We start from the raw sequence: 26173 nt of genomic DNA on the forward strand, positions 1-26173 counted from the left end.
AACTATCCACATAAACAGGTACCAATAGCTTCCGATTGAGTAGCATCCAACCGAGCTTTAAAAACATTTAGTGGCACCAGATTGCTCAGTTTCCATTTAATTTGCAGACTATTCCAAGACAGAGGAGCTGCGCATCTAAAAGCTGTCTTCCCTAAGACAGTCCTAGCAGTTGGCACATTTAATAAAACCACAGCATTCGATCTCAGGCAGTAGCCACTTACAATTTTCCGTGAGATCAGGGAGCAGATATAAGATGGAAGTTTCCCTAACATGGCTTTGTATATAAAAATGTACCAGTGACTGAGCCTCCGTACAGTTAGTGAAAGCAAACCAGCCCTTGCATACAGGGTACAGTGATGGGTTAATGCTTTACAGTTTGTCACAAATCTCAGTGCACTGTGATACGCAGCATCTAACTTGACCAGGCAATTGGCAGGTGCATTCATATAGATCAAATCACCATAGTCCAGCACAGGTCAAAAGGTCACAGTGACTAGCCTTTTCCTGGCCTCAAGCAGAGAAACAGGACTTGTTCCTGTAGAAGAAACCTAGCCTAACCCTCAGCTTTTTAAGCAGGTTATTGACATGAAGTTTAGAAATGTGAGACAATCATCAAGCCAGATACCAAGGACTCTGAGAAGACGTGAGCTCCTGATCCCCTTTAATCTCCACTGACAGTCTCTTGTGAAGGCCTTATAACTGTATCACAATGGATATTACTGAGTTTGCATAGAACCAAACGTGTTCACGTGTGAATGTGAACATTAATAGAATATCACCTCCCATCTTCAGAGCAATCCGACTATTATAACATTAGCGTTAAGAAAGCTTAATTAAATATCTGCCACAACATAAGTAACTGGATCAAAGTAGCAGTACAGTCCGCGGCATCACATCATAATGTATCATATATCTCCTTATCTGAGTCAGCTGAGCCGTATCTGGCCGTGCAACACTTACAGTGTCACATACTGTATGCAAAAGTATTATTTTAAGCAACACATTACGAAACACTCGAGTCAAATGTAATTAAAGTCAGATCGTGTCTTAGACGGGGCATATCATAAACCTGTTAATGTACGCATTCAAACACTTTTTCTTTTACCAGCTGTGTTCACCTTGCAGGTGCAGCTATGTGGCTTTTATCCTGGATAAAGTGTTTGAGTCATGGATGTTTAAAGTCTTCATATTTGTCTAATTATATAGTTGACTTTTCATTCAGGAAGTATACGCGCTGCGCTGTCAGTACGCTTCTCCATGTTTGTGATTGGTCGAATGCTCCAAATACTACCCCTTTTATGTGAACGCGTACCTAACTAGATAGGACACGGCTGGCTTGAGCGATCCACTTGATAACCCGTGTCGTAGTGCCGTTTAGCGAGAGGGCGTATGTTTTGGATTAGGCCAACCGGCTAACTCAAACATATCCAGGTTAGGTTGAACCAGTTTCGTGGTATACCCCCCAGGTCTTGTCCTGACTGAGCACAGGCACCTGTAGCCTTGGCTACTGTGCTCTCAGTGTTTTGTCTCCCTTTTCCTGCCTATTGGCGTCAGCTGATAGAGGTGTTGGTTTTATCTTGTTATGCACAATGTTGATTCTTCTCTCAGAACTAGCTAAATATGGGTCTGGGGTAGAGATCTTCAGAATTGGTTTGGCATCTTTTGTGTCAATTCGTGGCACACAACATGTCTTGTGAATAAACCATCAGTTTGCCATCAAAGTTCCTGCTCTCCTCGTGTCTCTCTGACTCCTGTTTCCATTGCTTCAGAAGTTTCCATCGCATATGAAAGATTTTTACATGTTTGTAAATTATTTTGGTTTCAGTGTGTGTGTTTCACATGGGTGAACAGTATATTTATATGTTATGGCATGAAATACAATGTCAGATTAGGGGAAAGTTAGGGGAGTGCATGTTAATGTGTCTGGAGGTGGCGTGTTCCAAAAGTGTTTGGGTTTGTCTGCCGTGTGTGGGCTGCGTTCCATTTCAAATTGCCGCCTGTACAATGTATGCACCAGTCTGTGATATGCCGATGTGCAGGCCCGCCCCTCCATACACGCCGATCACACAGACTGCGTCTGCCTCTCGCCCTCATCTTGTGGAGGGAGCCTCATCTGATGCGCAAATGCGGCGCAATTGAGCGCGCCACAGTTTCTGCTGCGAGGCTCCACTAGCTGTAATCGGCTTGGTGTGTCCAGGGTTTACACACCACCCCCCCGTCGATGCTCGCGAGGGCCTCATCACATCACAGCCCTGCCGATGTGATATAATGTATAAGACCTTTTTCCTCATGGGTGTCATTCACAACAGACCAATCATGACAGTTTTAGAGAATGAGTTTGTATGGATACACTTAAAACATATTTGTATTTGTCTTGGCTTCAGCTCACTGATAACATAAGAACACAAATAGGCACAACACTTACATAGATGTTTTTTTTATATGTATTTTATTACTCCAAAGTAGAAAAAAAAAAGTCAGCCATATTTAACTGGAAAAGTTTTCCTTTGGCTCCCAGGAATTTTTCCACTTCGCCCCACTGTAAAACAGAAACAGTCAATCAATCAATCAATCAATGTTTATTTATATAGCCCAATATCACAAATGTTACATTTGTCTCAGTGGACTTCACAGTTTGTACAGAATATCAGTATGACAATACTGACACAGCAAAAAGTATAACTTTTTGGAATATGTAGTTCTACAGTATGTTGACAATGCTATTTCAAATGAGAAGATATACTAAGTCACTCAAAAATATCATGATGAAAGTGCAGTATAATGTATATATTTATATATAACACGTACATCATATATAATACAAGGTACATTTTTTATTTCAAAGTCAATGTTTCATTTGACCAATTCTTTGAATTTGCTGTCTTATCAATGCCCAAACATACAGCACTAAACTTAGACAACTGCCTGCAAGACTGCACACAGAAATAATACTACTTATTACTACTAACTATACTTATAGTATAATTGTTAAGAACAAATGTAACAAGTCAGTAATTACAAAAGAGATCAAATACCATCCAGCCTCACATATCAATCATTTAACCTTTAGTGATATTGATCAATGATAAACTCTATTGTATATTTTAATTTCTATTTCAATGTAGGCTACTTCCCTGCTTATGTGTTACAATCAGACAGTGTTTCTAGGGCGCGATGTCTGAATGACGAAGGGCAGAGAACTTGGATGTCTTACTTTATGGCGCAAACGTCTGATAGAGCCATTGATGACATGGCTCCCCACCCCCATGTGATCAACTAAATTCAATTTACTGCTGAGGAACCCAAAATGTTTAAGTTAGTGATCTCAGGGTTGATGAAGTTGGTTGGTAAGACTACTTTGTGGCCCCTGTTCTGCCAGACCCATCAGCTACACTGAAGGAAACTTCAGATTAGATACATACCATCCAGAGCAAGACTGCCACTGCACCAACACCTCGGTATGGCCCTGAGTAAAGAAACACAGATTTTAGGTAAACTTCATTTTTTTCAAATGTCATACATGTAAATACAAAAGTCCAGTGAAATCAAATGATAATTTGAAATAATAGTAGGTACGATTAACTCAAACATATGAAGGACTGTAACATAGTCAATAGCATTTTCCCCATCAGTTTAATATTTTGGAATACTATTATTATTTTAAAAAATATTTGTACTGCCAAGAATAGGAATTCACCTACAAAGGATTACAAGAAAAAATGTAATATACAAATAAATGGCTGGACATGATGCATTAATGCGACATGAAGCATTACACAAGTACCTCAACCTTAAATTAATAATAAATTATTGTTACTGTAATTTCAATATTTACATTAGCAGTCATGCTTAAGACTGAAACAGTCCTTTTAAACAAAGTATACGAAAATCCAATAAGATAAGACTTGGTTCCACGGAAACATTATTGTCATTGTTTATTTATTTAAAAATATTTTCTAAACAAACCTCCCTGATTCGTTCCCTCAGTAGTTTTTTGTAGGGGAAAGTGTCTGACCCTTGATGAATGGGACATTCTGCAAGGAATTAAAAGATGGTAATAAGTTGAAGTTCAGCAATAACCTCCTAAACATTGCCTAAGATCACATTGTGCTCAATTAAACTGTTCAAAATGGCACTGAGACTTTTGATACTGCAAAGTCTTAAACAAAACAAAAGGTGGTGTATTCTAATTGTACCGATGATTGTTTTCTCTCTCTTTAACTAATTCAATGTGCAAAATCAAACACAGTTTCAGTCGATGTAAATAAGATAATTACTAATTAACACGCACATACCATTAATTGCCACTTTATTCCTCGTTGGTCTTCTTTTCTGTGAGGAAGACACTGAGGAGAGAGCAGGAGTCAGCCCGGAGGAGAGAGCAGGAGTCAGCCCGGAGGAGAGAGCAGGAGTCAGCCCGGAGGAGAGAGCAGGAGTCAGCCCGGAGGAGAGAGCAGGAGTCAGGCCGGAGGAGAGAGCAGGAGTCAGCCCGGAGGAGAGAGCAGGAGTCAGCCCGGAGGAGAGAGCAGGAGTCAGCCCGGAGGAGAGAGCAGGAGTCAGGCCGGAGGACACAGGAGTGAGGAAGAGAGTGAACTCAGTGTCAGTCTCGGTGGTAAGAGGTACAGACAAGTCTGATCCTGGGTCTGCGGCCATTTCTGCCTGTGTGGTACAAGGGCCCTCAGGTTCAACTGCCAAAGTCACTATTGAGAAGAAAAAAAAGTAGACGCATGGTGAATAAATGACCAAGTATAATCCGCCATATACATTTATAATCTGAGTAATTACAGCTAAAAATGAAACAGCGGAACATCAGTGATTCTGTGTTACAATGGCGTTTGTTAGCAACCAGGAAATGACACCAGTAAGGACAAACAGATGAGAATGCTGCGTGGGGTCTGGGTGCCGTGTTGGCGGGACGTTGGGGGGCTCGCTGCTCCGCCCTTTGAGGCTCGAGGAGCAGACAGTGTGAGCTGGATTACTGGTGTTGTTTCCTGGTTGCTGCGTGGGGTCTGCGAGACAGCGAGGAACTCAGCCTGAGCGCACACACACACACACACTCACATCCAGGCTGTGAGTGTGAGTGCGTGTGTGCGTGAGGAGATCCACGGAGCCTCGGCTGAGAAAAGATAAGGCTGAGTGAGTGTGTGTGAGCCGGTACGTCACTATGCCCGTTACGTCACTATACTCAGGAAGATTTTTTTTTGAAAAAGAGCAGCATAGACAGGTATTTTCTGTGTTAGAGTTTTACTCGCTACAGGGTGTACTTTGAGGGTTTGTGACTCTGCAGACCGTTTACATGCAGGAAAAGCTTCATAACACACAAGGGGACGGGTAATAACCAGAAAAGCATGACATGGGCCCTTTAACTGACAAAACAAGACATAACGACATATTTTTACTACTTGGTAAATAGTGATTCACATTTTTTTACATTTAAAACCAGATAACTGAGCAACTAATTTACAAAAAATGTTAACAGATACATTGCTGAAATATAGCATGCAGATTTGTATACTTTACCATTAATAAGGCTTTCGTAAATCCTCTTTATGGTAACAAGTGCATTGTTACCATCTTCTGTCTCGATTTGCCATGGACAGATGCAATCGGCCGCAAAACCATTTGTGCCTCTCTTGGCAAGAAGGAGGATGGGACGCCGATCTAACATTTTCCATTTGTGGAGCTGGAACACAATGGACACAAAAAAACAAGAAATATTATGTACACAACAGCTCTAAACATCATCACACACCTAAAGCCATTATAACTCCATTTATTTTGCATAAGTGAAAAATGCACTGATGTGATACGTGTGCACATTGAGGAAGGCACCCCACAATTAACCAGGTGTGATTTTAGACCCCTTTTAGGTGAGCCCCTAAAAAAGAACTGTAAAAAAAAAAGAAGTTTATCGAGCTCGGGTTCACTTTGAGTTTTTTTTACATGGGCATAGTTCTTTTTATATGGGTTAGGGATGCCAGCGATTATTCTATTTTTCGAATATTCTTTATAGTCTCCATAATCGAAAATTATTTTTAAAATTCGATTTTATTTATATATATTTGTATTATTATTTATGTTTTTATTTTTTTTCCTGGCTTAGTTTCAATTCGGCGGCGAATAATCGATTAATATTCGCCAGGGCTGTCCGATTTTGATCATGGTCAGTTTCTGGCATCCCTAATATGGGTCCATTTAACTCTCACATTCAGATATCTGAATAAGCTACATTTAGCTTTGAAACATGTCAGCAAGCTATAACCTATATCATTTCAGGTTCAAAGTTCTGCATTAACAGCACTTCAGATGTAAAGCTGGTGTTACAGGGGAATTTTGAAATGACTGTTCGAACACGGCTCAAAGTCAGAGACTCTGGTAAGCTTAATGAAAGTGCTTTTAAGGGCCTCTTTATTAATACTAACTCTTTCCAGGTCTTGATTGTCTTTCAAGCACTATATTAATATGGGCTGGTTTTGATTCTGTGACATTCTTGGTTTTACCATTTATTCAAAAATGTATATGATATTTCATTTATTTTACTTTTGGAAACCATAGTCATATAATTATGTGTTTTCCATACTATGAAGTTCCAAAATAAAATATAAAACACCAAAATGCAGGTTTTTTTGTAAGATATAATTAGAAAAACATGTACATTGAAGCTCTGATTCTAGGAATTACCACTGGCCTGAACTATGTTACTTCTGGTTAAGAAATAATGTTTTACTAAAACTGGGTGCTTGCAAGTACAAACACTATCTAACATCAGTTCGAAAAAATGTGTTATGCCTTTACAGTTTTAAATACAACGGTGACAACAATTTTGCTTAACACATTACATGAAGTGCATTAAGCATGGGCGGTATAATTTTTTTCATACCGTCATACCTTGCTGAGATCATACCGTGGTATACGGTATATGACGGTATCAGTCCCAATTTAAGGGGTAATTTCTCCCCAAAACATTTTTTTACTCACTATATCAACAACCAGCCCCACCAAAAATATTTTCCACCAGCCGCCACTGACGGTATGACTTGGGTCGACTTGAGTGAGGTGGCGTTCGGCGGCAAATAGATGTTTCGAACGGTATATTATATGTTCGGTGTAAAATGCAGCCCGAGCCGGTAGACGCTCGCAAAGTGCCGCGACGTGCGCGCAAGTGCAAAACAAGGGCTGCATACATGACACATTGTGCAAATGGCACATTTTGAGATCGAATACAGGACGCGTTTGTAGATGTCCGACGTTGTTTCCATAGTGAGCTAAGTTAACAATATATCATCATACATAAACATTTTCCGGGAGTAAATACTTGACTTATTGAATAAAGTTTGCTATATTCACTAACTAGTTTGGCAATATTATTCCGTGCATGTGTTAAAAACCTTATTTCCATTTGATTCATTGGATTACTCGCGTGAATGTTTAGCACGTAAATGCTTTCGTTTTTAAAACCGTCCGACCTCGACTACAAAACCATCAACCAGTTGCATAGGATTAAAAAATGTCAACACTCACTCACCCCGTCTTAAACATTCCCAAAGAAGTGCCTCTGTCTCTCGTTGTGCTGGATGAAGTCACTGGCGACGAGTAAACCCAAAATAGTCCCAAACAGGCGCAGAGGCAGTTTTCTTTTTTACTAGTTGTCCGAGTTCGGGGCCGGCAAATGCTGCCGCCATCTTGCTCAGCTCAGCTCTGTGCTGAGCTCTGAGAGCGGGAAAGACAGACTGCCCTCCCCTGCCCTCTGCTGGCGCGTGCTGTGCATTACAATCAATGTCGTCCCTGTCAAAACTCTGTGTCAGTGTAATAGAATGAAACGCATCTGTGATTTGGCGCACAGTCTGTGAAGTCACGGTATTGAAAATCATACCGACGGTATTTCGAAATATCCTGGTATACCGTAATACCGCCCAAGCCTAAAGTGCAGTAATCGTGCACTAGTCTGTACTTCTCACATAAACTTAATTAAGAAATTAGGATTATTTTTAAAAAGTAAATGAGGGCGACTGTTGGAAAGTATAAATCAATTAAGTAATTTAACTATTTGTATAAAAAGATTAAGATCAGGGATTATTTACACACTTTTTTATGATAACTGACATCTGCAAGAGAAAAAAGCTTACCAGTAAATGTGTCGAGTCATACACTTTGTTGACACTGTGGTTTTTCTTTTGCGTGGCCTTCCACTCCTGTGCAACCTTTTCTTTTTGCTTGGAGAGTTTCTCTTTGTAGGGTTGGATGGCACCACATTGTTTGCATTTTTTACTTGCTACTCCTATGCTTTCCCTGCATGTCTGGCACACTTTTTGAGTAGGCATCTGTAACAGAAACACATATAATGTCAGGGAATACCAAAAATAAGAATACTATACTACAAATGTTTACAGGATTCATGTATTTTATTATATCGTGAAAAATCTTGTTAAAACAATGAACTCATGTTTTTTTTATCTTTTAGATAGGATGAACAAAAATCACAAGAGTAAGGAAAACAATGTTATACAGAGTCAGTCACATGTTTAAAGTGACTGTTATGGACAACCCTAATCTGTCAATATCTGGTTGATCCAAACGTTGATGCTCCATCATCACAGAAAATAATACTAAAATCATCATTACCAGGGGTGTATTGCTAATTCTATAAGTTCTGCATGTGTGCAGGCGCAGTTGTGGCTCGTTTTGAAGCTTATGTAACTACTGTCAATTAACACTCCAGCCAGAATCAGCAAAGAATGGTCATTTATTAAGTCTGCATTATTGAATAAATGTGTGATTCTTACATTAAATGCTGCACACAGCTGCGTGATAGTTAAGTGATCAGTGAAGGACCTTTATAAACTAACTCCCTCCTGCTGGCTGAGGTACAAAGGTTACTATATAAAAAGTGTGCACATTTATTTAGTATCCTATCCATGTGAATATGTTTTAAGTGGGGGTGGACCTCATGTCCTCTAGGGGGGTCCGGAGGCCCCCGGGAAGTTAAATGCATCAATCTTGTGCACTTTGAGGGCAAAATTAACTAAATCTATGGATACATCTGTCAACACCCATATGAAACTTAACTGTATACATTTCAATAATAAAAAAAAAGATAAGAATAATACTTTTTTTAAATGTATCTTTGTGCATATTTAACTATTTACTGTTTTTTTTTTTTATGCATTTGTTGTATGTCCAATAGTATGAATTGTAAACATTTCATCGATGTTTTAGATTCATTCGATTTTTTTTAGGGTGCTGTGTGACGTTGAACCTGCGACCTGCAACCTGTGACCTATGAACCTGTATTTGTATACTACCAAAGGAGCTATTGAACCGAAGAACTTGAATTTCCGACTCCTATTGTGGAACATTACAATAATATAAAAGTGTGCCTTGGAAATATGTGTTTCCATATATGGTGACCAAACTGTTTCAGACCCACTGAGATAACTTAGACTAAAGTTAACTGTGTAAACATTACATTAGGTACATTAGCCTCTTAGCCTATCCGTTATCATAGCTAGCTAGCACCAGATGCTAACAACCATCCCCGTTTTAGGTGCCGGAGCGGTGTTCCGGCAGTATTACACCCCTGGTCACTCTTCACTTAATAGATAAATAGTATTTAATATAGTTATAAAGAATGTGACGTGTGATAACATTTGGATCAACCGCATGAACCGATGGATCACATAACTTCCATGCTCACGTTAACGTTAGCTGATTCTACTTTTGGCTAATTTAGCTTTGCTATCATTATTCCTAGGTAAACATAGTAATCTTTGTCACTATGCTAGACGACAAAATAAAACAACATAATACATATCCCAAAATGAATATATTTTTGATATCTGACTACTCACGTTTATTAGCTTGTCTGGGAAATAAATGGATGTTGTCAGTGATGCAGTAACGACTCCAAAACCCCGGTGAGTTAGCATTTTACCACTTCCGGTTCCCTCGCCTCAGAACCAATGAGATTTCTCCATAGGATTTGGGAAAATAGCTTGAAATAAGGTCTGTGGTCGACACAAATTTAAGAGACGGATCACGTTTTGTTCTACGACAGACAGCCGTGATTTTTGAAGAGTGTACGTGTCTGAAAAACGATGGTTTTTAACAGAAGTTGTCGAGGACGTTGTACGTCATTACGCCGCCTCCCGTTGATTTAAAACGCGTTGATTGAAAACGCTGCTCTGGGTCGTATTAATGGGTCGGAAAACAAGGAAAACCATCGACCTATTTGGTCGTAGTAGTTGGAGGACTTGTTGCAACATATGGAAGTGCACAGCAACACTATCAGAGCACTGTGCAAAGTATTTATGTGCGCTGTAGTAGTCCTCTGTACAGAAAACTGTAGTTTCCCCAGAGCAGACACACATTAAGAACATCCGCTGGCGCGTCATAAATACATCGGATAGTGTCAGTGCAGTCGGATTCTCCTGAAGCCTGGTCATATCTTCTTAAGTCCTTTTGAATTCTCCTAACCACTATTCCTTAATCCTGTGACGTTTCACACAAAGGACTAGTGCATAGGAAAAGACAATATGACCTGATTTTTGGACAATTCGGCCGAAACCAAAGCGACGGGTGTCAGAGAAATCACCATAAAGGGAGACAGGAAGTAAACACTAACAGGCACATCAGAAGAAGACAGACAGGAAATAAACACTAACATGAACAGCAGAAGAAGAAAGAGGGTGGGTGTTTCTCAATATCGAAGACGCTTCCTTGGTAGGACATGTCTTCAGAGTCTCTTCCTTCAGAAGCGAGGCAAGAATCCTTCCTAGCCTCGGAAAACGAAGAATGGTGGAACAGGCTATCAGGTGTGCGTCATATGCGAGGCCCCGCCTTGAATGGAGCGCGATTTCCGCCAAAGATTTGGGAAATTGGTCCGTGCGCAATGCAATGTGGGGATTTTAAGACCGCGGAGGATAAACATGTGTCGAAATGTGTCGAAATTTCCCGCAACGAATGACGCCGGCCTCGGTAGAATTACAAGGAGCCTGGACATTGGAACAGTCCTTTGGCGGAACTCGATGACGTAGCATTCTTGAAATAGTGGCTCTGGAGGAGCCCTCCTCGGAATTGAGAAACACCCAGACAGAAAGAAAACACTAACATGAACAGCAGAAGAAGACATACAGGAAGTAAACACTAACAGGAACACAGTATGGGCTATGCAGTGTTTAAGGACATGTTAGTGGAACAGAAACTATGAACAGACTTGGACAGTCACAGAATACCTCGAACAGTGCTGTCGTCATTTTAAGTTACGCTTTGTGGCGAACATAGGTATAGAGGCCTTGGTGAATTTTCGAAAAAGGTCAAAAACAGTTGTATTTGGATGGAATTCATACTGTTGGAGATTAGGAGGATGTTTAAAACCAACCTCGTCTCCGCGTGTCTTTTGGTAAGCTGGGTAAATTCGTAAAAAAGGAAGGGATTAAGGCGAGACACGGCAGGCAAAAACATCGTTTTTCATGCCCATGTCAATTTTGAGATTTTGTGCTATTTTGATTCAATAAGATGTTTTCTTTCAGGCTTTTGGAAGGAAAACGTACAAAATACACATTTAGGTGTTTATTTTACTATAGTTTGTCTATTTCCGTCGGTAGATTTCTCCTAAATTCACCAAAAGTTAGCAATCTAACGTAACATAAAGTGCCGTGACCGCTGTTTGCTCCATGTCATGAGAGGTACCGTTGGAAAGCTCAGGTTCTCCTGCACAATCTCATCGGATCCAAATATGGTCATTTCCTTTGTATCAGCAACCAATCGTGAAAGTACAAAGGGGTCATCTGACCAAAGAACGGAATCTTATTGGCTGGTGTCAATTTCTGACAACGTGATTCGTTCAGATGCGTCACGTGGTGCGCCATGACACTTCCTTGTTTATATTTGCGCTGAAAATTTAAATCTCAAAATGCCGAAACATCCGCGAAAAAATCGTTCAAAGAGAAGAGGACAACAATTGTCACTTGCACATAGCAAGGTAGAAGACAAAACAAATGACCCCGAACCTGAAAAACCTTCACTTAGTGCGTCAATGCGCAAGCTGTCACCCAAAGAGCAGGAGGGTTTAGATAGCGCCACACAGCAGTGGCTGATAATACATGTAGCGCGGCTGAATGAACTGCTCAGTGGGTTGATTTGCCCAAATTGCGCAGGGACAGGGCTCAAAGTTAACATCGATCCGCAAAACCATGGTTTCTGTAGCAGCTTAATTTTAGAGTGCAGTCTGTGTGATGGTGGGTACCGCAAAAGTGTGTACACATCTACACGTCTTCAAGACGAAACCAGGAAGGATGTTGCTTTTGATGTGAATGTGAGAATGGTGCTCTTAGCGCACGAGTTAGGCTTGGGCTATGCAGCTCTGAAGAAAATAAGCAAAGTGTTGGGGATTCCTGCACTTCATCTCAAAACCTATCAGAGACATGACAAGAGAGTGACAGGTATAGAAACAGGATTGAGACCAAGAAAACTTGAACTATTGAATTTAGAGTATAACTTATCAGGACATTCAGTTGACTTATTTTTTTCTCTTATTAGTGGCAGAAATAGAGAGAGGCCTGGAGTCACTTCACAGGACAAGGGAGCAGGTCAGGCAGGCTTATGCAGATGTGGACCCAGATGTTGCAGAGTTGCTGAGGGAGGATGCAGAGGCAGTTATAAACATCAGCGTGTCATTTGATGGCACATGGCAAAAGCGAGGCTTCACATCCCATTATGGGATCGGTGTGTGCATTGACATCCTTACTGGATTGGTGATAGACTTTGAAATCCTATCATCCTATTGCCATGCTTGTGCTCTAAAGGGAAATGCCAAGCAAGAGCAAAAGATTACAGAAGAGGAGTATGACAGTTGGCGACAGACACATAGTGATTGTGCAAGAAACTTTGCAGGGTCAAGCAAGGCAATGGAGCAGGAGTCAGCCAAGAGGATGTGGGCCAGGTCTGTGAATCGCCACCAGGTGCGGTACACAGAGATGTTGTCAGATGGGGATAGCGCAGCATTTAGGGAGGTGGTTGCACTGAACCCATACCCTGGGCATGAAGTGGTGAAATTAGAGTGCATTAATCATGCCCACAAGCGAATGGGTACAGCACTCAGAAAAATGAGTTCACAGAAAAAGTTAGGAGGGAAGGGTGTAGGGAAGCTGACTGCAAAGAAATGCAAAACTTTGCAAAATTATTACAGGGGGGCAATTCTCAACAACCAGGGTTCAATCGATAAAATGAAGGGAGAAATATGGGCAGGTCTCCTCCACGGCATGTCTACTGATGACAGCCCCTTACACACCAGGTGCAATCCCTCCTGGTGTTGGTATAGGAAAGCAGAGGATAATGGGGAAACACCTGGTAGCCACAAAGAACATGCTGGAAACTTTTTAAAGCGAGAGGTGGGGGAGAAGCTTATCCCTGTGTACCACCGCATGTCAAGTGACAGCCTGCTCCAGAGAATGCAGCATGGAGGTACTCAAAATGCCAATGAGTGCCTCAACTCTGTGATATGGGCGCGGTGTCCAAAAACTGTCTTTGTGGGGAAAAGCAGGGTTGAGGCAGCTGCAAGTATGGCCATCTCAACCTTTAATGAAGGTGCCTCTGCCATGCTGGCTGTTATGGAGAAGTTGTGGCTCCAGAGCACAGCTGTTACTGTCAGCGCAATGAGACAAAGTGATTTGCTGAGAATTTCAAAAGCTGAGGCCATTACATCTACTAGTTTGAAATATAGGCGCAAGAGTCTAAGCACAGCAAAAAAGGTGAAAAGACATCAGCAGGAGATGCAGGAGGGGCCTACTTATGGAGCAGGCATGGACTAGGGTGGCAGTTCTGCAGTGCGTGTGTTACTGTGGTCGTAGTGTGTGTGTGTTACTGTGGTTTTGTTCATCAGGTACATACTGTGTTACTCAGTTTTCAGTTGTATTGTGTTTTATATGTTCTATATTGTTGTTGTTGTAAGTATTAGATTAGATATTGTGTCTGAAAATAGTGTCTTCCAATAAAAAAAATATGGAATTTGACAATACATATCTTTAAAGGTCGTTTTCTCAAAATGAGTTTTTTCTCCTACTCTGAGCACAAAATTTCCACTTCAGTAGCACGTAGACACACCAAACCTTCCAGTTATATTCCTATCCATATTCTGAAGGCTTTTACAGAAGGGTTTGTTCATTTATCATTCATAGTCTGAATTATATAACATTTTATACCTAAAAACATGGCGAAAATTGATATTTTAGGGCTGTTGACAGTATTTTCTGATTTATTTAGTGATAAAAAGAGATATAAAAAATCCCTTCTGTAAAAGCCTTCAATTCTAATATGACAACAAAATGAAACAAGAATTTTGAACCTGGCTTTATCCAATAAAAAAAAATCGTTTCCTGAAATGTGTTAAAATATGCGCATATTTAATGAGAGTATGGCTAATTTGCATATTTAAACATGCTATTTCTGAAAACTTGTAATACAAAAAACAATTGCCTTATTGTAAGTCATTAACTGGACAAATTTCTAGCTGATATCTTTAAGTTAAAAAAAGTACCCTATTCACCTGTAGTGTCTCGCCTTAAGAAACACCAGAATGCAAGTTAAACAATAATCTTGTTTTAATGATACAAAGTAACAATACAAATACAAAGGAAGTACTTCCTGCTCTTTCTCCTGTCTTACTCTCTGGTCAGCCTGAAGAAAAAGAGATCGAACCAAAGGAAAACACAGGCTTTCATACTAAAAACACAGGAGGAGGTGTGTGCGTGCTTTCCCCCAGAGGTCATCTTATTGGGAGAGACCAACACATGGCCTGTCGCACCCAATCAGTGCGACACAGCAGAAGACACCCGGAAACAAAAAGTCTCTTTCAGTTTGACGAAAACCAGACACCTTTTGGTGTCTGGAACGAACCTGCTCTAAACAACAAGTTTCCTTATCTTATTTCACATCTTGTAGCCAGCACACACAAATCCCCTTTATGGCCCTTGGTCCCTGAGTCCATCTCCCCCCCTCAGGTTACCACACACAAGTTAAAAGTATGTTTTAAGATATAGTTGTTATAGTTGGCTAAATATACATAATACATGTAAATTACTTTTATATCAATAATAACGAGGAACACATTACCTATGCTCTTAAGTAGTATTAGAGATGCTTTTCAAATAGTCAAACTTCACACAGGCCCAATATAGAGAACACACTCATTTGTCCTGCAGCCTTTCCACCCATTTGAGCTATTGTTCACATCCTTACTTCAAATAAAAGGTTTCACATTGCATATTTCCAGCTTCCTTTACACATACTGTTATTATTAATACAAAGTAATTAACCACACACATCTATTTAAAACAAGTAGATTTCCCAGATAATTGACATGCTGAAAATCTTAAGAAGAATGTCCCTTCCCCCAGCTCTCTTGTCCCTGTCATAAAAGCTGCTTCCATTTCCTATAGAGTAATAAAACATGTTTAAGCTAATTTCTCCACAATGTTTGTAGCCATTTAGTACCCACACATGAAAGAATAAAAACCGAGATAGTTGAACAGTAATCACGCAGCACATATATTTACTGCAATGAAAACACACACATTTGCCCTAAGCATGTGTAACGCACCCTCTTCTTTTATGAGGGAAACATTCCAGAGTTTTGGAGCTATCCCCAAACAAGGATGTCCCCTGCTCACATCCCTCTCTGAACACAAAGACTTCACCTCAATATATTGGGGAGGGAAAATATAATTTGTCCCTTCAAATTTAACACACATGAATATATATAAGGTGACTTTAAAATGAATATACTAGTTTTAACTTTCCTGCCATAACACGTTACTTTAATACTTCAAATAATTCAAATAATCCTTCAATACCTATAGTGATATTTCAATTAAATAAAATGTAGTACCTGAGAAAGGTCAAATGGCACTGATGGTAACCAAATGTATCCAAAGGTGAGTCCGGCTGGACCTACCTGTGCCAACATATTCTAAAAATTGTCAAGTTTCACAAAATTTGCTTCTATCCTGACACAGGGTACTTATGATATATGTGGTTTGGATCCCTATAGTTTCTACTATTCCATCATTCAAGGCTGGTTTTCACTATAAATAATGTGTTTTTTTTAGGCGGAGATTAGAATTGTCTATGTTTAATCTGAATTGACTCGGACAAAGCAACATCTATATTTTTGATTCTGACATTTCTACAGCCAACTCACAGGTGTATCATTGCTTTGATAACAAGATTATTCATATACCCCTTTTTAGTTGTAAAGATATACTCATTAATTCTGGGCATGCCATTTTCGAGCCTGAGCACTGAAAAATAGGCCCAGTGCTTAAGAGGTTAGAGCAGGGGTTCCCAAACTTTTCAGCCCGCGACCCCCAAAATAACAGTGCCAGAGACTCGCAACCCACTGTCAACGGGGGGGGGGGTTCATTTAAGTTTTCCGCACTCTCGCGGGAATATCTCCACAACAGAGCGAGCTTAAGTTTCACTTTCGATTGCATGTAGCCCAGCGCAACACCTTCTTCAAACATGTTACCACTTGTTTGTACCATTTTCAGGCGATTTGTAATCTGTTCTAGAAAAACGATGTGTTTTTTTGGATTTCAAGAAGCTTATAGAACAAACAATGGATCTATTTCATGAACATTTATCCATGTTGAAAGTAGATTTAGATGTTTTAGGAGTGAGATAGAGATTATTATCTAATATATGCATCCAATGAAGCATTGCATGAAGTCTGTTGAAGATCAGAGGCTGTTGTTGGGGCTGCATAAACGTTTTTATTTTTGTTTTGTAGGCAGACCATGCAGGCCTCAGAGAGTTAAACCACCACCTGCCCTTTATATAGACCGACCTCGGAAGCCAGCCTCTTCGACGTAGGACCAGAGATGCGGGCATGGCTACACGACACCGAGTTGGACCTCTGACGTTACACGAAAGAAGAAGAAGAGAGTTAAACTTGGGACTGCGACCATAGTTTTACTGTATTTTGTTTTGAAAATCCACAGCGGAGGTTTGTGTCGTACTACATGCGGTGTGTTTGCATATCTCTCAGTAGCCAACGATCTGTGAGTCTGATGGACATTAACTCCGTAATAAATGTAGTCTACATTATATAAGAGGTGTAAAACCTGAGAGCATTTTAAATCGCATTTGAACTAAATGCTTATATGATCTGTAGTTGTATTTTATTTATTGTGTGAACGAGGCGATGTAGAGAAGGTTAAGCTTTCATTATTAGGCTGTAATTTGTTATACTGTGGGAGTGGTAAGCAGGCCTATTGTTTTTGGATATTTGTGGAGTGAGGTGGTCCGTGAGTGTTTTTTTATTGGTTAATTGTCCTTGGTATGAAAAAGTTTGAGTGGATTGTCAAAGGGGAAGCCTCGTTGCAGGGAAATTAAACAGATGGCTAGTCCGTTTTTTTTATTTTTTATTTTGTTATCATCTCGCGACCCCCACTCAGGGTCTCTCGCGACCCCCACTTTGGGAACCCCTGGGTTAACTGACACTGACACTGAGGATATCACAATCCTCGCTTAAAGGTTGGCACAATTGGTCTAGAGGAAATACATTTTATCATGGCGGCAATGAATATGGGAGTGACAGTAGCTTTACAGCTAAGCGAGGCAGACATGCTGATCTCTGATATCACTCATGCTCTCCTGCTGTGTGCGCTCTCCATGCTGCTGTTTCATGTATAATTAAAATGTGTGTGCAGGCAAAAGGCATCCGCAGACAAGTGGTCCTAATTGTAGCCCCACCCCACTCATTAATGCAGCAGCAGGGAGGAGGTTTCAAGGGGTTAATGGAGAAGCTAATGATGAGCATGGAGGCTCTCCACATTAATTGGACTCTTTGTGTCCACAGGCTTACGTTTACTGTGCTGCAGGAGAGAAGAAAGGAGACAGAGAGACAGTTAGTTCTGTACATGGTTTTATCAAGACAAGGCAATATGGGATTAATAGAGAGAGGGACAGAGTTTTGTTCTCCTAATTATATTCACACTTAATCTTTTTGTAGAAAAACATCAGGATAGACAAATGCTCACACACACTCTTGTGTTGGTACTTCTAATACTTGTGAGGGCCCTCTCTCACATAATTCATCCCCTACCCTTTCATTGTACAACATAGGGTCCCTTAATGCTACAGTAACAGTAACATTTTTATGTTGAATTGTGAATGATGAAAATCTATCAAGTCAATCCATTTAAAAAAGATCTCCTTAAATGGAAGTTAGTTTCCATGTTTTAATGTTATTTACATAGTCTGTGGTCAGAAATGTTATGAATGAAAAACAGCAAACAAACAGAGCCTAACATTCACTGTATTATAGTGTGTATAAAGTAGTTCCTTAAACCGAATGACGTTGTTCCTTTATACACTATTTGGGTAAGGTCTAATTTGTGTTACAGGTCACCTACTATGCGAAATGCACTTTTTGACGTTTTTTATACATAAATATGTGTCCCCAGTGGCAACTGGTGGAATTTTTCTAGGTAGGGCTGTGCCACATGTAATCAATTTCAGCAAACATCCCAGTATGACTTAATGCAAAATAAACTGGAGTTTTCATTGTTCATTTACCAGTCTTACATTGTAATGCCTCCATAAACAATTTAAGCATTTGAGACTTAGGACTATGTACAACAACTTTAAAACAATGGCATTAGCAATATTTGCATACATATAAGTATGTTTATATATGATGTATATAATATATGTATATATACATGTATGTATATGTATTAGGGTACATTTCACATCAACAAAACTGTAAAAAAAAAGTGTCCTTTCTCAATAGAACAATCAGTGGTTCAAGTTAGTATATTCCTCAGTGTAACATATCCACTAGTTGCAAAGCTTAAACTTCCTTTTTTTTTATTATTTGAAGGGAAACAATGTTTTCACGACTCAGTTTGTCAACTATGTCACGGACAAACTTGATGTCATTTTAAATTTGAAAAAATGAGGTGCAACATAGTTGACAATAAAGACACACATTGGACGCAAATCACATACACTCTAAGAAATGAAATATGCATGTTGTTTGCATTAATTGCTTTTTCTATGTTGAAACTACTAAGTAAATGCATTTTTAACAATTAAATCAAGAGACTTTAATTGCATTTATGTAAAAGTTCAACGTTTTGGGATTACATTACCATGTTGTGTTGTATTTAAATGGTAAAGTTATTTAAAACGCGTGGATTGTCCCAAAGTGCATGCCGTACTTTCTCAGCAAATGCGCTGTACGACCGGGGACATGCGCCATTTGGATTCTCTGACTCTGAGATCTGGATGACAGAGCCGCATGTTATCACTCTCCTGTGCCATCCTGCTATTTTATGGTAAGTTTCTTAACATATATTAAACACAAACGGTCCCTGAAATACAAAAGTTGATGTGTATTTTTGATTTCCCTGCTACCAACTGTATACTTTGATGATATATTTTAAAAGCGGTACAGCCTAGCTAACAGCTAGTTTAACGGTCACTTTTTAATCATGTTCCCTTGCACTTAAAAGTGTGAATATGTCACAAAAGAGGTGACATTTCAAGCTTTGTCTGTAGAAGTCTCAATCGTTATGTTTTTTAATGATTTTAGCTTGATGTGGTTATAATTAGTAATGTTAGCTTAACTTTTACCTAAAGACACGTTTTTTCCCTCCTTTTTTTTTTTTTTTTTTTTTTAAATGTGCTTTATTTAAAGATTTGAGAGCCTGGTTTTTGATTATAGTTATTTTTTTCATTTTGAGATACTATATGAACATTTTGGACACAAAATCACATAAAAACGGATTTTGAAAATGATATTATTTTTTATATAGGTAACACAAACATGCACAACGAAACAATTTGAAAGCTGGAAATATATTGTAGCGTTCGCGGCTCCGCCGCACGGGTGGCTAACTACTTAAATGAGGAGGACACGATGGCTGTAATTTATCCGGGTTTTATTACCCTACAAACAGACTAAACCCCGGGGTTGGAAGACTGCCCAAAACAACAAAGATAGGTAGCGGTATTGTCTCTTAGCTCTCCCAGGATCCCTCACTAGCTCTCCCGCCGTAGCTTGACCCTCTTCCGGTCACTTGTAAACCCCACCCCCTTTTTCTCCCCGCCCTATCCGGCTAACTAGGGCAACGTCTTCCCCCCAACAATCCCCTTGTGAGTCTCTCCCAGTTCAGCACTGCAGGGTCGCTACATTGCCCCCCCCGGTAATTCCTCGTCCCCGAGGTAGAGCAACACTTTGAAAGCGAACCGGCATCCGTCGCTCCCTCTGCGACCTCCTTACTCCATGATTCACTTGTGGAGTAGTATTCCGTGGCACTATTGCTCCCAGCGGGGTCACCACCTCCCCTTGAAGGACATCCAGTGGCTGCATCGGTGGGTCTCTCCTTCGGTGGGGGGGCCCGCGCCGTGCTCTAGTAGGGGTCACAGGAAAGGCTGGCTGTTGGTCCCCTTTGTAAGGTGCCATCCTATCCCGGTGCAGTACCACTGTGCGCCCTCTGGGAACCAGTTTGACCCTATAAACCACCTCCCCCACTCTCTCGACCACGTAGCAAGGGCCAACCCATGTGCTATCCAGCTTGGGGCAACGGCCCTTCACTCTCTTTGGTCCATACACCCAGGCAAGGTCCCCAGCCTGGAAATCCTGACCTTTGACGTGCACGTCATAGACCCGCTTTTGGCGGACACCTGCCTGTTGAGACTGGTTTCTGGCGAAGCTGTGGGCCTTTTCTAGACGATCCTGCAGCCGCCTGGCATACTCCGGACCAGCCAAGGCATCAGGTGCATCCGGAGGCCGTCCATACATCAACTCCGGTGGCGTTCTGAGCTCCCGGCCCAACATCAACAACGCCGGAGTACAGCCGGTTGAGTCTTGGACTGCACTGCGGTAAGCCATGAGGATGAGGGGTATCTGCAGGTCCCAGTCACTTTGATCCGGGGCAGTGGTGAGGGCCAGCTGAGCACCCAAGGTCCTCATGAACCGTTCCACTAAACCGTCGCTTTGTGGGTGAAGTGGGGTGGTCCTAGTTTTCTTAATGCCAAGCTGGCTACACATTGCTGCGAAAACCTGTGACTCAAAGTTCCGTCCTTGGTCGGAATGAAGCTCAGAGGGGGTGCCAAAGCGGCTGAACATCCCTTGCACCAAGGCCTCTGCTACGGTGGTTGCCTCTTGGTCAGGCAGGGGATACGCTTCCGGCCATTTTGTGAAGTAGTCAATGGCGACTAGCACATACCGATTCCCTCCAGTAGTACGGGGGAGTGGCCCCAGTATATCGACGGCTACTCGGTCCATCGGTGCCCCCACACAATGTTGCTGCAAGGGTGCACGGGACTGGCCCTGGGGTCCTTTACGAGCCGTACAGGCATCACAGCGGCGGCAGTAGTCCTCAACATCCCTCCGGCTCAGGCCCCAATAGAATGTCTGTCTTAGTCGCCGCAACGTCTTTGTTACTCCGAAGTGTCCAACTCCAGGGGATCCATGATGCACCTGGAGCACTTATTTGCGGAGGTCTTTAGGTACAACGACTTGCCAGCGTTCCTCTCCGGTGGCGGGTTCCCGCCAGCACCTCTTCAGGACTCCTTCCTGGAGTTCCACTCCCGGCCATTGAGACCAGAGTCCTCGGACGGTGGCAGAGAGGGCAACCACCTCATCCCAAGGCGGCCGCACGTCGGACTCCAGCCATCCCATGACCATTTTAAGGTCAGGGTCTTCAAGCTGCATCTCTCTCCACCTATTCACATTGTTGGGTAAGAGGGCCCGACAGACCACCATCCCCGGGTTCAGGTTCACCGCTTCCCGCTCATCAGCACGGTCACAGTGGGAACAACCTGGGGCGCACGGCCGGCGAGAGAGACTGTCTGCGTTTGTGTGAATTTCTCCAGCCCTATGTTGTATGGTGAACTGAAAAGCCTGGAGCTGTTCGATCCACCTTGCTACTTGTCCTTCCGGTTCCTTAAAGGACATAAGCCACTTCAACGCAGCATGGTCGGTTCTGATGATGAATGGGAGGCCACAGAGGACATGCTTGAAATGCCCCACAGCATCAATCACCGCCAGCAGTTCTTTGCGAGTTACACAGTAGTTCTTCTCCGGTTTATCAAGGGTGCGACTGTGATACGCAACAACCCGCTCTCCTTCTGGGGTTAACTGCGAGAGTACAGCGCCAATGCCCGTGTTGCTGGCATCCGTGTCAAGGAGGAATGGCAGCTCTGGGTTAGGGGCAACCAGCACCGGGTCTTCGCATAATACGCGCTTCAGCTGTTGGAACGCTGCATCCTGGTCAGGTCCCCACTTAAAGGGTGTGTCCTTGCGCATCAAGCTGAACATAGGCGCAGCGACCGTCGAGAATCCCGCCACAAAACGCCGGTAGTAGGACGCTAATCCTAAAAAGGACCTCAGCTGGTGGATATCTGTGGGGGTGGGCCAGTCCCGGACGGCTCCAACCTTGTCCGGTTCCGTCCTGATGCCGGCTCCACTGACTCTGTGCCCCAGGAAGGAGACCTCACGTCGCAGCAACATGCACTTCCCAGGATGAAGCTTTAGGCCTGCACCCTTGATCCGCTCTAAAACCTCCCTCAGGTTCTCGAGCGCGGAGTCAAAGCTGGGTCCATGTGCGAGGAGATCATCCAAGTAGATGAGACAACGCTCCGGGGGCACACCAGCGAGGACCTTCTCCATTAGCCTTTCGAATGTTGCTGGGGCATTACACAACCCGAATGGCATGGTTGTAAACTGCCACAGGCCACGTCCTGTGGTGAAGGCAGTCTTGGCTTTGTCCTCTGGGGCCATGGCCACCTGCCAATAACCGCTCCGGAGGTCCAAAGAGGAAAACCATGCAGAGCCAGCCACATAGTCAAGAGACTCATCTATCCGAGGCAGTGGATAGGAGTCTTTTACAGTCTTGTCGTTCAACGGCCGATAGTCGACACAAAACCTCCAGCCTCCGGCCTTTCTTGGGGCCATTACGACCGAGGAAGCCCAGGGGCTTTCTGAAGGTTCGATAATGCCAGCCTCTTTCATCTCTTGTATCATTTGGTTAGCAGCTGCTTGGCGGGCGTAGGGGACTCGCCTAGGCCGTTGCCGGATTGGCTGTGCGTCCCCTGTGTTGATAGAGTGCTGGACCAAGTGTGTGCAGCCTACATCGTTGGGGTGGGTGGAAAAACTGTGTCGATACTTATACAAAAGGTCCCAGAGCTTATCCTGTTGATCTGAGGTCAGGCCCTCCCGATTCTCCTCCCAAAGGTCTGCGACCGTTGAATTCGCTGCGGCTTCCATTTCAGCCTCGGGGGTTACAGTTGCGGTCTGTACAATGGCCGGTACCGGTGGCTGGCCGTGTACCACCGAGTCTGATGGTGGGTGGTTTTCATCCAGTGGGGGAATAGGGCTCTCTGCGAAAGGGGGCCCCCACTGTGGAGGATCCAGCCAACCTGGTGGGTCTCCCTGCACTACAACGTCCCCGGCGCCCTCCTTGAGGAAGGGGATAGACTCCCCGCCTGGAAAGGTAATAGCTTGTGCGTTAAAATCCAATGTTGCTCTTGCCCTAAACAGAAAGTCTTGTCCAATCACACAGTTCTCTCTGAGTTTTGCAACCCAGACCGGTTGCCGCACTGAATATGCTCCTACTTGGATGTGTGCTTCACACCTCCCCAGCATGGGAGCCTCTCCCCCGGTGATGGTAATAAGAGGGACCTCGGTGGCTTGGGGTTGAGTTCCGGCTGGCAGGAGATCCGGGTGTAGAACAGTTGCAGTGGAGCCTGAGTCCAGCAGGGCATGGGTCCCTTGACCATTGACCAGTACAGGTATTCTGCAGCAGTCTGTGGGGAAGGTGTCAAGGGAGCAAAGGGCGTGAGCAGAGGGGAGGTGGAGTATTCTAATCACCGGTTGAGTGTCACAGTCTCTGGGGGGCAAGGGTTGGCTCGGTCGACTCCCCTCTACACCGAGCCCCGCCCGTTTCCCGGCGCTGAACCCTCCGGAGCGGTGACAGGAGCTGGACAAAAGCGCCATGTATGGCCTTTTTGGTGGCAATTATAGCAGGCTTGACTCTGTCGACCCTCTGGGGGCAACGGTGGGCTCTCTGTGCCGAGCGGAGGAGGGTTGGGTCTAGGAGGCTTATACGTTTGAGCCTTAGGTCGTGTCAATGTCTGCGTGGAGCCATTTTCAAAACCCTCCAGGAAGATGTTCTCCACCACCAGTGCTTTCTCTAGAGCTGCTCCCAAGGTCTGTGGGTCTGCGAGCCGGACTTGCTGCCGTAATGGGATGGGCTGCAGGCCACGGATGAATGCCTCCTTCGTTAGCACCAAGCGGGTTGCATCATCGAAATCGGGGAATCCTCTTTGAGCCAGGTAGCGCAGTTCCGCTGCAAAAACTCCTAGCTTCTCTCCAGGACCCCGCATCCGCTCATTAAACCTCTGCCGCATCACAACTGCAGGGGCAGTGTTTCCAAAACGTCTCTCCAGTGCTCTGGAAATAGCTAGTGGGTTCTCAAGATCAGCAGCAGTCACATCAAGTAGTACTTTTCTAGCTTCACCCTCCAGGGCGGATATTAAATGGACTGCTCTCTTTGCAGGGGACCAGCCATTCGCAGTCGCTAGGAGGTTGAACTGGGCCCAGTATGTTTCCCATGAAGTGAGCCCATCATAGCGTCCGACCTTTAGCTGGCCTTCCCTGGGGAAAGGTGTCGGTCCCTGCACATTCATCAATGCCGTGGTGAGGGCGGTGGTCAGAGCAGCTACCACATCGCTGGTTTGGCTATTGGTAGTAGAGGGACTAGCCGAGCCCGCAGTCAGGGAGCTACCTTGGCCGAGTCCATTGGCGGTGTAGGTATTTGCTTTGGGGCATGTACTTGGGTGGGGGGTTGTTGTTGGACATGGGACATCAACAGTGATATGAGCATCCTTAACGTTAGCAGGTTCGGAGCTCACACTGGCATTGTCAGTAGCATGGTTAGAATTTACATTGCAATAGGGCTCATGAGGTTTAGCCCCAACATCTTGTGCTTCCCCTCCCCTCATGGATTTAATGTCACTTTTTGAGTTATTGAGAACATTTCCCAAAGCACGCTCCATTGCAATGCTCATTTTCTGCATAAAACGTTCCTCTCTAGACTTTCTGTAATGTCTTTCTCCAACTCAGGGATAGATTTTGGTTGGCCACCCCATTTCCCTGCCGTTATGTCTCTCTCCAACTCCGGGATAGATTTTTGTTGGCCACCCCATTTACTTGCCGTTATGTCTCTCTCCAACTCCGGGATAGATTTTGGTTGGGCATCCACCGGAGCCGGTCCACACGTGTCTTTGTTTACATCTGCTCTTTCAGTCAGCAATCCGGTGGCTGCAGCAAACTTAACCGGACTTCCTTTTATTTCCTCCGGAAGGTCCGTCAGCAGTGTAGCAAGGGGTGAGTAGGTTGTTTTTTTTTCCTTTCTCCTTACCACCTGTGCATCGCTGGTTGGCTTCCTCCGTGGTGTTTCTGGGGGGGTGTATGGGGCATATAAGTCCGTGTTCTCACCGTGTTCAGCCATTTCGGTCCTCCGGCGGTGGCTAGCGATGCTAGCGTAGTTAGCCAACTGTAGTGCGGGGAGTCGGGACTGGGGGCTGGGGAGATCCCACTTCTGACACCAATGTAGCGTTCGCGGCTCCGCCGCACGGGTGGCTAACTACTTAAATGAGGAGGAAACGATGGCTGTAATTTATCCGGGTTTTATTACCCTACAAACAGACTAAACCCCGGGGTTGGAAGACTGCCCAAAACAACAAAGATAGGTAGCGGTATTGTCTCTTAGCTCTCCCAGGATCCCTCACTAGCTCTCCCGCCGTAGCTTGACCCTCTTCCGGTCACTTGTAAACCCCACCCCCTTTTTCTCCCCGCCCTATCCGGCTAACTAGGGCAACGTCTTCCCCCCAACAATCCCCTTGTGAGTCTCTCCCAGTTCAGCACTGCAGGGTCGCTACATTATACATGGGATGTCACTATGATAATGTGAACGTTTGATTGAGGTAGCATGAACCTATATACACATTTTATGAACAAATAACAGGTGTATCCATAGGCGTTTTTTCCTCCTTTCTCAAGTTCTGTCTGTTTGTCTGTGTTACGTGCCAGGCAGGCTGTACTTGTGGGGTTTTCTTTCCCTCCTGTGTTTCTCTCTTCTCCCTGTCTTCTGCACAGCTAATC

At 43.4% G+C, this 26173-nt stretch overlaps 1 protein-coding gene across 1 annotated transcript; it reads right to left on the bottom strand.

Annotated features, from left to right (window-relative positions):
- Positions 1-1942: 1942 nt before the first annotated feature.
- Positions 1943-10182, bottom strand: LOC307025622 (uncharacterized protein). The gene is made up of 7 exons (XM_079660433.1): positions 9849-10182; positions 8127-8321; positions 5521-5683; positions 4296-4700; positions 3967-4034; positions 3423-3466; positions 1943-2539 (listed from the first exon to the last, which is right to left on the bottom strand). The coding sequence occupies exons 1-7, from the start codon at positions 9924-9926 to the stop codon at positions 2488-2490; spliced, it is 1005 nt and encodes a 334-aa protein (XP_079516559.1). The 5' UTR covers positions 9927-10182; the 3' UTR covers positions 1943-2487.
- Between the last annotated feature and the right edge of the window lie 15991 nt (positions 10183-26173).

Source organism: Notothenia rossii, assembly GCF_949606895.1.
Source record: "Notothenia rossii genome assembly, chromosome: 11".
Classification (NCBI taxonomy): Eukaryota; Metazoa; Chordata; class Actinopteri; order Perciformes; family Nototheniidae; genus Notothenia; species Notothenia rossii.